This window comes from Sus scrofa, chromosome 2, assembly GCF_054392235.1.
Source record: "Sus scrofa isolate SSC_HxYL_T2T_F1_AM1 chromosome 2, Sscrofa_HxYL_maternal_Yorkshire_Landrace_v2.0, whole genome shotgun sequence".
Taxonomy (NCBI): domain Eukaryota; kingdom Metazoa; phylum Chordata; class Mammalia; order Artiodactyla; family Suidae; genus Sus; species Sus scrofa.
Genome location: NC_139384.1, coordinates 141,761,487 through 141,776,798, shown reverse-complemented (window position 1 = coordinate 141,776,798; position 15,312 = coordinate 141,761,487). Strand labels below are relative to the sequence as shown.

Below are 15,312 nucleotides of genomic sequence, written 5' to 3'. Positions count from 1 at the left end.
ATTAAAAGAATATGTAGATATAATAGAAATTAAGTAAAATAATTCACTTAGCCTCTTAAAACATGAAATAATTGATGCAAGTACTCAAGGTAATTCTGTCTTGTCCTCTTATTTTATTTTCACATATTCAGATCAGAGAACAGGAACGTGTTTCTCGGGCCTGGTGAATGGCCGCTGTGCACAAGAGCTTCCAGGCAGAATGACAAAATCACAATGCTGCTGTGAGCCTGGCCGCTGCTGGGGCGTTGGAACCATTCCTGAAGCCTGTCCTGTGAGAGGCTCTGGTGAGCTGCTGTCTGCTAGTCTCCTCAGGAAACAGTGTTAGGAAAATTAGTAACAATAATGTACTTTGGTGTTTTCCTTAAAGACAAGTTATATTTGCATTCCTCTTAGTGTTCATATTCAATATGACTTGGGTATTTTGTGGGGGTTGTTTTGTTGTTGTTGTTGTTGTTTTTTGTCTTTTTGCTATTTCTTTGGTCTGCTCCCGAGGCATATGGAGTTTCCCAGGCTAGGGGTCGAATCGGAGCTGTAGCCGCCAGCCTACGCCAGAGCCACAGCAACGCGGGATCCGAGCCGCGTCTGCAACCTACACCACAGCTCACGGCCAATGCCGGATCGTTAACCCACTGAGCAAGGGCAGGGATCAAACCGGCAACCTCATGGTTCCTAGTCGGATTTGTTAACCACTGTGCCACGACGGGAACTCCTTGTTGTTTTTTTTTTTGAGGTTTGTTTTTATTATATCCAATTTGTTAATGTTAGAAAAAAAATCCTAAAACCTGATCATGATTGGACTTTAAACAAGTATTTTTGAAAATTATCTTGAATGTCAGTATTTCCATTCAGTTATAAAATCTAATTTGGGAGCTTAAATATCTTTGAATAACAAATTTGGCCTTCATTTATATTTTATTTCAAGAATACCTTCAGTTTATAGTGTCCCAGTCCTTAAAGATATAACCTCTCTTTTCTAATGACCTTTAAGACTGAGAATATAGGGGTAGGAGGAGCCCTCTCATTTGCTTTGCTGTATTAACTGCTGCATAACTGAGGCTTTACCAGGAAGTACTTTAGATGAAGAAAAAGTAGTTCCTCTTATTAATGTAATATGCATAGTAAAGTACAATAAGTGTTTATCACATAAAGGTATATTGAGAATATGCTACTCTATTGTGTTTATATTATGTTATGAATATTATGAAAAATAAACTTTTTGAAATAGGTTTATAAAGATATGTATCTATATGGACTTTCAGGAAAAAAGTAAGACACGTTCTTTCTAAATCTCTAAGCCATGAAATACCAAAATTGAGTAGTAAAAAAATTTTTAAAGCAGAGTTAATGCATGGTGTAAAATTTTGGAAACTCACCTTTCCACTAGTAATAGATAATAGAAATAGTAATACTCATACAATTACTTGAGTTAAATAGTTTTCATTTTTTCTTTTTCTTCCTTTTTTTTTTTTTCAGGGCTATGCCTGCTGCATATGGAAGTTCCCAGGCTAGGGGCTGAATGGGAGGTACAGCTGCCGGCTTAAGCCACAGCCACAGCAATGCGGGATCCAAGCTGCGTCTGTGACCTACGCTGCAGCTCACTGCAATGCCTGATCCCTGACCCACTGAGCAAGACCGGGGATCAAACCCATGTCATCATGGATACTAGTCAGATTCATTTCTGCTGCACCACAGCAGGAATTCCCAGTTTTCATTTTTTCTTACATGGTGACCTAATTCTGAGAACAGTTAAGGAAGTAAGGCAGTCACTGTATTATTGCTTCTTTTCCCTCAGCTTTGATACTTGGGAAGATAATGAGCAGATTTAAAAGCTTACTAAAAAACTATCTTATGTTAAAATCCACATTAGAAAAAAAAATTACTCTTAAGCCATATTAGTCCTTTAAAGAGAAGAAAAGAGATAAGAAGATGTGTAGGTACAGTACTCACAGAGATTTAAGTAAAACCAAGTGTACACAATGAATTACTTAAAAGTTTAATTTGCATCCATTCGACTAAATTTTGTGCATTTAGAATTATACCTTGAATTTTGTGAGTTGCATTTAAGTACATAAAATCCACGTGTATATAGATATGATTCTTTGGTTATGCAGCTAAGCTAAAATACGACATTTAATTTTTTCTGAAAGATCATTATTTTTTCCTGGTCTTGCTAGCATTGAAAATTTTTATCAAAATAATAACTTACTTATTCATTTCTGTATATAGATAACCTAAAATGATTATTATGATACGTAAATTGCCTTTTATACAAAAATCCATCTGTGTTTAACTGAATTTTTTTTTTTTTAAGAGGAATATCGCAGACTTTGTATGGATGGACTTCCAATAGGAGGAGTTCCAGGGAGTGCTGGTTCCAGACCTGGAGGCGCTGGGGGAAATGGCTTTGCTCCAAGTGGCAATGGCAATGGCTATGGTCCAGGAGGGACAGGCTTCATCCCCATTCCTGGAGGGAATGGCTTTTCTCCTGGTGTTGGGGGAGCTGGTGTAGGGGCCGGGGGACAAGGGCCCATCATCACTGGATTAAGTGAGTGTTCACTTTTTGTGTAGACTCTTTAGTTTTCTGCCTTAAATAATATTGTAATATCTAACTTTTTCCCTAAATGATAGTGTGTGTGTCTACTTGTGTGTCTGTGTGGAGAAACGTATTTTAGGGCTTGAAACAATGTAATAAAATCTTGGGAAAGTATTATTTTTATGCTCTACAAATTTTCTAAATTGGAGAAAAAAATGAGTGACCCAGCTTCTCGCTGAAAATAGACAGCATGGTAATAGTCCTAAGTCCAGATCACACCGTTAAAGAGCACTTTTTTTGGTTCCAGTGTATTTCATTTGGCCATTTGCAGCTGCCCTGATCATACGCACCTTGAATATTTTTCCAGGACTGTTCCTCAGCTGAGATAAACTAAATAAGTCTTGCTCTGTGCCTATACAAATATTATAATGAAATATCTTTATTTTCCTCACCCTTTTTTTGTTGAATAACTTAAGAAATTGAGAACTGTGGGCTTCAAGCCAGAATTGGCATTGGTGTGCTTAACATTTAAGTTCATTCTTTTTAAAATAACTACTCTTGCTAATAATATTTAATGATGTCCTACAGTGTTAGGTTTATTCTTTTTGGCATATTGCCTATTTAGTATATCTGAGTATTCAGCACAGCTATAAGAAAAGAGATGGAAAACATTCAAGTGTAAAGTAGAACATTCCTGAAATTTTAAAAGGACATCATTATGGGCAAAGTTTCCAGATGTATACCTTAACAAATACAGGTTACAACCATGTGTCTACAGAATAGTTGTTAGATCCTCAACATTAAAGTTTTAATAAAACACAAAATAATGTGGACTTTTGATATATAGATGCCTAATTAAAGTACTATTAAATATCCTCTAAAAATCAATTTTAAAAAAAGTTACCCATGTTGGAAAGATGAAATATCATTTGTGCTCTGATTTTTCCCTAGCTATTCTGAACCAGACAATAGATATCTGTAAGCATCACGCCAATCTCTGTTTAAATGGACGCTGCATACCTACTGTTTCTAGCTATCGATGTGAATGCAACATGGGTTACAAGCAGGATGCAAATGGGGATTGCATAGGTAAGCTCATGATTCTTTCATTCTTCCTAGCTTTTTCATAGTTTTTAGACTACAGGAACAAATTGGACTGAATATGATTTTTTTAAAAAGGCTTTTGAAGTAAAGCTAATTTCCAAGCTATCTCTCCTGTGTGCATGCTCTTCCATGTGTTCCCTTAACCTACTGTTGAGCTGCACCACTTCAAGAATTCCCCACCCTTTCTGGCCCTAAATGTTCTGTCTCTCCCTCTTTCCTTCCTTCTTAGCTGAACAACACTGGCTGTATGGTGGCATCACTAAAATGCACAAGAAGGCAGAATTTGGAAGTCTCTTTTGGATCTGAGTTTTAGGCATCTCAGATGCTTAATTATAGAGGTCTAAAGCTAAAAGGGGTGACCAGGACTAGTGTTACAGATTTAGGAACCAATAATATACTTGTGGTTATTAGAACCATGAGGGTGAATGTTGCCAGCCAGGCTGAACAACAGAAAGAGTAAAAACACAGCAGTAGTACTGAAGCTGGAACCCTGTGGACCAGCAACAAGAAAACTTAGTAAATATACTGAAGAAACGGCAAAATAATCTACAAAGTATATGTCACTGAAGCCATGAAAGGGTACACGTTTAAGAGAAAAGGAGCATTGAGTTTTAAGTGTGGCAGATGCAAGAAGGACAAAAACACTTTTGTATTTGGTAATGAAGAGTTTTAATGATCTTTTAGGAGTAGTTTCGGGACCATGAAGATTGAACCTTTTTGAGATTGTTCTTTTATTTATTCATCTTATTAGCAAATGATCCTATATGTATTTCATGATTAGCATAGCCCTAAATACCAGATTTGGGTTCAGGTCTTATGCTGTAAAATATAAATGATAGGAGTTCCTGTCATGGCTCAGGGGTTAACAAACCCAACTAGCATCCGTGAGGATGCAGGTTTGATCCCTGGCCTTGCTCCGTGGATTAAGGATCCGGTGTTGCCGTGAGCTGTGGTGTAGATCACAGATGCGGCCTGGATCCAGCGTTGCTGTGGCTGTGGCATAAGCCACTGGCGGCTTCAGCTCTTATTCAGCCCCTAGCCTGGGAACCTCCATATGCCGTGGGTGCAGCCCTAAGAAGACTATATGTATCGGCCAGGAATATATAGAGATAGGCCAGGAATAGAGAAAATGTAATGGTTTTCCCAAGTAAAATTGAAAACATACACACACTAAGATTATGAAAAAATGTGAGACAAATATGATGTTTTGGAAAAACTGATCACTCTGAAACTATGTACAGGGATACAAAATCAAAATGATTAAATAAGGCTTAGTCCAGGGTCCTTATATACAGGCGCACAGGTTTTGCACTGCATAACTCTCAAGTGTACCATTCGCAAAATCTAAATAAATAACACACCCTAGGCTTATGCACTATATAACCACATATGCATCAGCCAGGGCTTAGCAGATACTACTTGAAGCTTATTTAATGATAGACCAGGTAGTTATTTTTAGAACACCAGGACATACTGATATAGTCTTATATGACTTAAAAGTGATTTTACCACCAAATGATATGTTTGTAAGTATGCAGTATACAGAATATCCCCTCTTGCACATACTTAAACAGTTACAGTCTATCAAATTGTAATTTAATGGACTGTTTTTGTTTTGCTGTTACTATTTGTCATCCATGTGTCACTGTGTAATCCATCAACCAACAAGCAAAAATAGGCCAAAAGTTTCATTTTCTGTGAATTAGCCAAAGACCCCCATTTAGTTCATGTTAGCACCAAGGTACACTTTCTTAGCTAGTAAAACACCTATGCTCTGGGGGAACCACTGGTATAAACAACCATCTTCTGTAGTCATGCTGTCTGGTTGACTGGTAACCCAGCCTTAACTAAGTTCCTCTAGAGAAATAGGTCCTGCAGTGATTTCAGTGAAGACAGTTTTCTCAGTTCTCCCAAGGGCGATGTGTGGTTAGTACCTCTAGATCCACAAGAGATGAGTTAATCACTTAGCAGTGGCTGTCTTAAGATGATAGGTCTGAACTTTTCCTGGAACCCAAGTGAGAAGGGCTGCTATAACCCTTTTTATAACATCTAATGTAGCACTGAGAATACAAGTCTGCACAGTTGATAATGTTAATATACATCTCAAACTTCTATGTTTGTTACAATGGTTCCATTTTAGATTGATCTCATCACCAGCTCCGCAGTTAAAACCTAGGCATGGAGTTCCTGTGGTGGCTCAGTGGTTAACGAATCCGACTAGGAACCATGAGGTTGTGGGTTCGATCCCTGGCCTTGCTCAGTGGGTTAAGGATCCAGTGTTGCCGTGAGCTGTGGTGTAGGTTGCAGATGCGGCTCGGATCCCACATTGCTGTGGCTCTGGTGTAGGCTAGTGGCTATAGCTCAGATTAGACCCCTAGCCTGGGAACCTCCATAAGCCGAGGGAGCAGCCCAAGAAATGGCAAAAAGACAAAACAAAACAAAACCTAGGCAGAGTTCTTGGTTTTTTTTGGTTTGTTTGTTTTTGTTTTCTTTTGTGATTATAATATGTAGGGCAGTAATGAGTTATTGAGGCATATTTTCATAAAATCAGTTTTTCGTATTTTTAATCCTGTACTGTTTCTCATAGCAGCTTTAATCAATTTGAGTTTATAAATAGCAAGTTGAGATGTCAGAAAAAGATAGGAGGATATAAGTGACTAATGTTTTAAATTAATGGAGCCCAAGAAAAGAGTGGTAACTAATTTTTTGTACTAGTATTTTGAGGAATAACAAACTGCCTTTTACTGTTGGGAAATTTGGTTAGATGTCTGACGAAGCAATGTAACTTGACAGGCAATAAAACAGTATTAAAAGATCAAAGACAAGAAAAATAGAATCAGGTCCATTTTGCTATTATGAGAATTAGTCCTGAGGCCTGAAAAGTGATATTTATTCACCATATTTTTCTCTTTTTTTCCTGATAATACTATTCTAAAATGAAATTCTGTAAGTCTTTAAGCGTCTGCATAAGTCAGACTAATTTAGCAATGGTTTTTAACTCAATTCAAATCATTCTGTTTTGAAATAGAAATAATTTGTTTCTGTTGGTCACAGGTATTCTTAGAGTGCTTAAAAATTAAAGTGTTTTCTAAGTTGGAATATAAAGTACTTTTCAAGGATAAACATTTCTTATCCTGATAGTATTTAACCATTTTGCTAATCACTATTTCCCAATTACTTCATTTATTTTAGGAGTTTAAAATCCTGTGAATTTTGCCTAAAAATAGTCCCCAGTGAAAACATAGGAAGGACTAAAAATGCACAAACAGTAATATTTAAATTCTGTTCCTCTAAACAATCTAAAACAAAGATGATCATTTGGAGATACTAGGCTCTGAGACTCAGAGTAAAGGAAAGACAAGAAATACATGTTTCAGAATGAGGCAGTGGTCATTTGTGATTAGTCTAAAAGTTTAAAAATCTTAAAATAATCCTGGAAAAGAAAAAAAAACAACACATTTTAAAATCATATGGAATTGTGTTTTTGGTGTGTGATTGTTTTCACAAACAATAGTAGTTCACTCTATCTTCTCTCTTGGTGAGGTCCCTCAAGGGCTAAGGAAGTAGATGAATCAAGGCTCTAATGGCAAGAGAACTGGCAGAGATGTCATACCAAAGAGCAACCTTGGGAACAGATTCTCAAGGGGAGGAAAAGGTCCTGCAAAGTAACCCTGCTTCCCAGAAAGTTTACTGGAAAAGAGGGAGTTGCGTGTATTGTCCTTCTTCACTAGAACAGAGCTTTACAATGAGGCTTCTAGAAAGATGCATCTATGACATGTTTTTCACTGGTGCATATCAGTGTTACGTACCCAGAGAATTTAAGGGCTCCTCAGAGCTACCTACTGAAGGTGATATTGCCTGTGGAACAGACCATTAGCTACGCCTGATATGCTTGCTAATGCTAAACTCTCTTTCTCATTCTGCCTCATTCTTTTGGCTCAGTAGAATTGATGTTATCAACCAGAAGCTTATATATGAGTCTTAATGGGCTGAAACTGGCTTTGGATGACTTGAAAAAGCATTTAATCTTGTTCGTCTTTGTTGTTTTTATTTTATTTGCTATGAGTATTTTTTTTCCTCCTTACCAGAGAGGGTTTAATTTCATTCAGTCTGAGTTTTTCTATTAATGAAGCTGGTGAGTTTTGTAGACTACAATTCTTGTAGAAACATCTGTGGGGGGGAAAAAAAAGAGTAATCTCTGTATTAAAATGGTAAACCTGTGAATCGCTTTTATTGATGTATTCTCCAATTTAGCCAAAACTGTGTGTGTTAATGGCTTCTACATATATATGAAATGACAAGTCACTGTACTCTCACCATTTAGCCAGGTTTTTTAATTTGCCGGCATTCAAAATAATATTTGGTAGGCATTGCTGAAAGAAGATGAATTAAATTTTTTCTAACACTGACAGACATGCTTTCTCTGGGATTTGATTAGTTCTCCCTGTTCAGTCTGCTGTTTGGTTGTATGGTCCTTGAACTTCTGTGATGGATTTGCACTTAATCAAGCCTTAGGGAACTTAAAGGAAAAGCAGTGATGGTTCTCACTCATAGGATTAGAACTAGTATTTGCATAAAACTTGATTTCATACCAAAAAAAAAAATCTCTGTGCCCATTTTAAGATCCTCAAGAAACCAGAAGCTACTGAATAGGCTTTATTTTAATTAATTTCCATTTTTACCCCATTCTGTTTTTTACTTCAAAATATTATCCAAGCTTCAGTGCATAGCTACGTATATAGTTGACTTTACCAAAAAAACCCAAAAATTCCATAATTTATCAATCTTGTTTTTAAAACTAATAGAAGTGTCATGTGATACAAATATATATCTCTAAAATCTTCAATTTTCTAACTCTGTACTAAGCCTTAAAGAGGCTATTTACTTGCCCAGATTACTGTACGTAGTAAGCATTTTGTAGAGTATTGGAACTCATGGCTGTGTCTTTACTGAGCCCAGGCTTTTAATCATTGTGCATTATTTAAATTGAAAAAAATCATTATTTCTTGATTAAAGCAAATTTCCTTGTACTCTCCAGTAGGCAATATTTTTGTTAATCGCCAGACTGGCCTCTGTAGTTGAAGAAAGGAATTTTTATTCATGTATAAATACTGTGATATTTAGACTGTTACCACTGACTGGCTGTCTCTCAAATTTGGAAGGCCTAAATGTACTTTAAACAAACATTTCTAGAAATGGAGTGAGGTCTATAATGGTTTCTTTTGCTACTCACAGATGTTGATGAATGCACATCAAACCCCTGCACTAATGGAGATTGTGTTAACACACCTGGATCCTATTATTGTAAATGTCATGCTGGATTCCAGAGGACTCCTACCAAGCAAGCATGCATTGGTAAGGCAGTTTACTTTCACATATGAAAATGTTCCATGAAATATAGTGACCCAGGCTGTTGAGGTTAAAAGTGAATTTATTAAAATATGACATGGAATGAAATAAGTACTGTTACAGTATTAACACTATTACTTTTTAGGACCCTCAAAGTGCTCTCTTCAAACAGACTTTTTGCGTGTGTAGCACAGGCAACATGGTATCTGGCTTCAAAAAAAAAAAATTCAGTTTATCTTCCTTCCCTAGATCACAGCTTCCTTTCTTCAAATAACATCAGTAGCATTGCTGCTCTCTGATTAACAGAGCTTAAGATTTATTGTCACTTTCAGCTACCATTTTCTTTGTACCTTACACATAGTCCAACAGCAAATCATGCCTGCTCTCTATTCACAGTTTCATTGCTGTGTCTACCATTATCATCCCAACCCTCTACCTCACTGCTGATTCATCTCAGAATTCTTTTAGCAGATGGCTCAGCTTGTCTTCTTTTTCACTTCCTATTCATCCACTGGCAGGTGTTTGAATCACTTAAGTCCTGCAGTTTTTATCATGTTGCTTTTTATCCAGATATTCTGTAGTGACTTTACTGTTACTCGACTCATTGCTCTGATGTTTAAGGTCTTCAACCACTATGTCAAAAACAGCTGCACCAGCAATTCCAGCTGCACTGCTCACCCTCTTCTGCATTCATTGCACCCCCATTTCATTTTTCTCTTTCTTTCTTCAATTATTTTAAGTCAGGGCTGTAAAATTGCTTACACCTACCTATCCAAGAAAAAAAAGCTGGTGGAAGATGGATATTCTTCTAAAGAATCAACGCAGTCTTGAATATTACATGTAACAATGAACTAGATATTTAAAATTACATTATTGTCTCATTGTCTTTAAAATTATTTTAAAAGAGTAATGTTTGGCCATTCTTAATTTTCCCAGACATTGATGAATGCATCCAGAATGGTGTTCTTTGTAAGAATGGTCGATGTGTGAACACAGATGGAAGTTTCCAGTGCATTTGCAATGCTGGCTTTGAATTAACTACAGATGGAAAAAACTGTGTTGGTATGGAAATTGCCTTCTCCCTTGCAAAAGATTTTTTAAGGGATATGCATTTTTATTTAGGACCAAATATAGCTTATATAGTATATTACATACACTATAGTGAAAGCCCCCAGAACACTCATGTGAGAGTTGTTCAGAGATTAGGTAAAATATAAATGCAATTAACATTAGACTATTAAAGTGAAGGGACAGATTTTCTTAGGAAATGTAGTTTTAAAAATGAATGATTTACTGGTGTTCCTGTCGTGGTGCAGTGGAAACGAATCTGACAAGTATCCATAAGGATGTGGGTTTGATCTCTGGCCTTGCTCCAGTGGGTTAAGGATCTGGCGTTGTCATGAGCTGTGGTGTAGGTCCCAGACATGGCTCGGATCCTTTGTTGCTGTGGCTATGGTGGAGGCCGACAGCTGGAATTCCTGTTTGACCCCAGCCTTGGAACTTCCATATGCCGGATGTGCGGCCCTAAAAAGTAAACAAACAAATAAATATTCTATTTGCACAGCAACACATGATATTTCACCCACAAATCAGAGTCCAGATCATTTCACTTGCAGTGAGGTTTATTATTGCTTTATTCTCTCATGCAAATAAACCTCTGAAATCATATTAACTTTTTTGGTAATTAAACTAAAAACACTACTCATGTGGTTTTAATAGCAACTAAGCACAAAATTTCCTTAGTTCTTTTCCTTTATGTCCCTTACACTAAGGGTCCTCACTCAGTAAGCATTTAAAAGAAAAAAAAAAAATCAATGAGGACATGGCTCATATACACAGGGGAATATGACTGGTGTCTTAAGGGAGGAATTGGTTTCCTCACAGGGCTGTAAGTCACTCTCTCCCCTTCTGCAGATCATGATGAATGCACCACTACCAACATGTGTTTGAATGGGATGTGCATTAATGAAGATGGCAGCTTCAAGTGCATCTGCAAACCAGGGTTTGTCTTGGCTCCAAATGGGCGTTACTGTACTGGTATGTATGTCTTTGAGATAGGAAAGTCACTGTGATTGAAACCATCTTTTCTCCTTGAATTAATCATGCAAGAATTACTTCAGTTTCTTCATGTGGATTTCATATTATTCACATCTCTTGCTAATTCAGTACAGCAGGTATCTAAAGCTTCCTAGAAAAACATAAATTGTGGTCTATGGAACAGTAATATCTTTACAAAAACAATAATGGCATAGGAAAAATTAAGGGAATGACAGATTGCAAGTCTGGAAGAAACAATGTAGAAGTAATTTCTCTCTACTTCTTGCCTCAATAAAAAAGAGAAAGAAAAAACATCTCAGAACAAGGTTTTCCACTGTCTTTCATTACGGGTTTTGTCCTACGTCTTTTCCAAAAGCTAATCCACAGGTCGTTTGTTATTATATAATTTTCTTAAAGTCTTATATTGATTTCATGAAGAAGTAACTTACTACATATTCCTATCAATTGTTTTGTTTATAAAGCCATTTTGAAGACTAAGCTCTAGCAATAACTTTAGTAAGCAAAATATATGACTCTCGGAGATAAATAAAACTACATTATGTTTATACTCACAATTGGAATTTAGTAAGATGGAACAAATTTTGCATTTGCTACTTAGAAATAAGGTTTTTCCCCACCAGTTTTCTCTTTTTAGACAATATTAACTCCGTTAAAGCTGCCTTCAATTACACAAACTTATCTAATTACTAAATAATACTCATAACTAATCCCTGCAATTTCAGTGAAATTCCAGGGACAATAGAGAGAAAAAAATCAAGACCGAGTCTTGTATTTATGAATAAAAAGTAGTTTATTGGCTATTCAAGTAAGATGATTTCAGTATTAAATAGAAATATTATAGCTTTGCTGATTGAACTCGTGACTGGAATGTCATCTCAAGGTTAGCTGACTTGAATTAATTACAGGATATGAGATTAGTGTTATGTTCCAATGTGTAGCATTACGTTACAGCATGTAACTTTTCCAGCATTTCTTAAGAAACTTAAAAACACATATAAAGATGACCTAAATCTCACCAGTTTCTACTTTATTGACATTTTATTAATTTTTTTATTGCAAATGTTGTAATCCATAAATTTTGAAATGCCCATGATTTGGCAGCTCTGTGTTTTGAAGGCTGTTTCATCTTAGGGGGAAGCCATTTAATGGTAGGTTACATTTGATAAATTCAAGCACATTGGAAAGTATAAGACAGACCTTAAATTATTTTGTTATTACCAACTAATCAAATTAATATTAAAACAGCATCTTAGAATTTTATGTGTGTGTAAGTAAAAGTTAATTGACAAATATTTACCTTAGTTTTAAGAATTTGTTTCACTTAACTAATTGAGTCAAATCATATAATATTAAACAGAATTGCCAAATAAATAATGAAAAATACATTTGTGAGATTCTTCTAATGGCTAAAATGTGGCAGCCTTCACTGTCTTTCTGGAAGTGTGTTTGAAAGGTTGTATTTGTATATACAATTTATTGTCACATCTGTGTGTTCTTCCACAAATTATAAACTTGAAAACAAAATATTGATAATGTAGAATCGTCAATGGGTAAATTCTGTGATAAAATTAAATTTGCCGTTAATGGCCTGACTTATGTTCCCCTCTGGGCAGATGTTGATGAGTGCCAGACCCCTGGAATCTGCATGAATGGGCATTGCATCAACAATGAGGGGTCCTTCCGCTGTGACTGTCCCCCAGGCCTGGCTGTGGGTGTGGATGGACGGGTGTGTGTTGGTAAGTGAAGTGTCGCATAATGACCCCAGTGTCCACGTGATCTTTGAAAAAAGGGATAAAGATATAGCTGTATAATTGATATACTATACACACACACACACACACACACACACACACACACATACATGTGTATGCCTGTATATATGTATATTCAGCCATAAAAAGGAATGAAGTACTGATAGATACAAAATCATGGATGAACTTGAAAACATTATGCTAAGTAAATGAAGCCCCCCACAAAAAACCACACAGTGTACATTTCCAAATGAAATGTTCATAAATGGCAAATCTGTGGAATCAGAGCAGACTAGTGGTTGCTTAGAGCAGAGAGAGTGAGGTGGCAGGAGAAAGGGGTGACCATTGAAGGCATTTTTGAGGTGACGAAATGTTCTAAAATCAACTCTAGTGATGTTTGTCCAACGCTGTGAACATGCTAAAAAACTAATTGTACATTTTAAATGGATGTGTTATTTGTATGTGAATTATAGCTTGATGAAACAGTTTTTTAAAAATGGACAGAGAGTTCTTCTAGCTCCCTTCAGAAGACTCTGATAACAGTCAGAAATGCTGTAGGAGAAAAAAAAACTGTGTCTCTAAATACAATGGATTTATATTTTATAATTAATAACAAAGAAGACATGAAGTGGGGATTGTGGTTATATTTAAATAAACTCTTGTTTTTACCCAAACAAAATTTTAAATGTAAATAACATATACCATAGAATGTAGACTTATATGAAAAACTAGAAATGCGACTAAATAGTTATTCCTCATCACTAATGATAGAAACACAGGAGGAGTCTGAGCGAGAATGTGTATTTTATTTGAACCCCTTCACAATTCCTCTTAGATATTTCTAAGTTACCAGGCATCCGCTTGAAAGAGGCCAGCAAAAGAAAAATGTCCTTGGCCGTTCAAAACCCAACCACCATGTCCCAGTGGCATCAATAGCAGAGGGAATTGGCTGTGAAAATAGATCGAAAGCCATCTTCTGTCCAAAGCACTTTCATGGAACTTCTAGGATGAATTAGCCATTGTGCACCATCTATTTCTCAGGTTATACAGTAAAAGGCAGACTTACTCATTGGTTTAAAATGTGTGTTTGAGAGAAATGAAATTCTTTCTTAGACATAGTTGGTTATTCTTACCTAGAGGAATCAAAACATTTAGATTCTGAAGGTTAAAAAAAAAGCAACAGCAGATGGAAATAATCTGTCCACTTAAGTTCATCCACTCTATCCAATTTAGGATTTATTTCAGCTTACAAGATTGTCAGCACTTGGTTCAGGGCTATTTCAAATACAGCAGCTAGAAGAATGCAGCTCCTTCCTGCTTGGAGAGAGAGCTACGATATTTTCAGTTGCCTGTTTTTCTTTATCTAAATGATTCTGCTGAAATCTCTGATGAGTACAAAACCAGTTTTGGAAGGAGAAATTATTTTTCTTTTAAGCAACCAACATATGAGTAGCTGCTAGGAATTCAGTGTTCTAATACAAGTATTCGTTCTCTTGTCCACATATACAAAAAGCATCAGAAATTGTTGGGAAGCCCTCTGCAGTTTTTCATAATTGGGATCTCTTAAAACTTTTAAAAGTAAAACACCATTTGTTCTGTGTGTAAAATTATATATTGCTGTTTCCATAACATGCTAGATGTGTTCTCTTCAGATCATCTGCCTTTCAAGATGCTTTTGAGATGGATTGACTGTTGAACTTGCAAATGAATCACTATGATGAGTTTTATTAGGATTAGCACTTTAATTTTAGATTTTTTTTTTGTTTGTTCATTTTTGTTTCCCTAGATACTGAGATATGGGGCTTTATTTTCAGAAAATTAAACTACCATTGTAACTAGTATTTTGAAAAAACATGACTCACAGCAGGGTATGAACAAAAGGCAACTGTGTTTTGTTTTTTCCCATCCTTTAAAAATATATGTTTAAATTTATTAAACAGCAGCAGTTTGTCCAAAAGGTAAGGAATAAAACTCAGGCCACTCCATAACTTTACTATTTTTAGATATCAAAAATTAGATGACTACTTTAGGTAATGAAAATAATCTGAATTTTGAAATTAGAATGTCCAGTGTCATATAATAGTTAATATTCTGAATTTGATTTGAAGTACAGCTTCCTTCCCAAGCTCAGATTCATGAGCAGGACATTTCTGACTCCCCCAGTGTCATAGTGCAGGAGGAGAGGTGAGAAAGCGAAAACACTGACACTGTCTTAGAGTGGCTTCAAGATTTCTGGGCTTCACAGAAGTTTAAAGTCAACTTCTTCCTCCTGGGTGATTTCATGTGTACTTCAGGGGCATTGGCCTGCCCTTCCTGAGATGCATATGCTGCATTTTTCTTTTAAAAAAAAAAGTTTTATTATATTTGATTTAATGTGTTGTCAATTTTTGGTGTAAGATAATGCATTTTTCTCCTGGTGGCCACTCCTGGCTCACCCTCTGACTTTTCTGCAGTCCACTTCAGACAGACTCTCTCTATTGGGCCTCCTCACCCCTCTAAGGTCATTTTAGGACCCTC

The 15,312-nt window shown here is 36.2% G+C and overlaps 1 protein-coding gene across 1 annotated transcript in view; it reads left to right on the top strand.

Annotated features, from left to right (window-relative positions):
• The window catches only part of FBN2 (fibrillin 2), a 220,192-nt gene that overhangs the window by 114,715 nt on the left and 90,165 nt on the right, over window positions 1–15,312 (top strand). Inside the window, exons 9-15 of the mRNA XM_021084720.2 lie at window positions 132–284; window positions 2,312–2,545; window positions 3,485–3,622; window positions 8,873–8,992; window positions 9,923–10,048; window positions 10,901–11,023; window positions 12,658–12,780. Coding sequence (XP_020940379.2) covers window positions 132–284; window positions 2,312–2,545; window positions 3,485–3,622; window positions 8,873–8,992; window positions 9,923–10,048; window positions 10,901–11,023; window positions 12,658–12,780 — 1,017 coding nt within the window. The remainder of the gene's footprint in view (window positions 1–131; window positions 285–2,311; window positions 2,546–3,484; window positions 3,623–8,872; window positions 8,993–9,922; window positions 10,049–10,900; window positions 11,024–12,657; window positions 12,781–15,312) is intronic.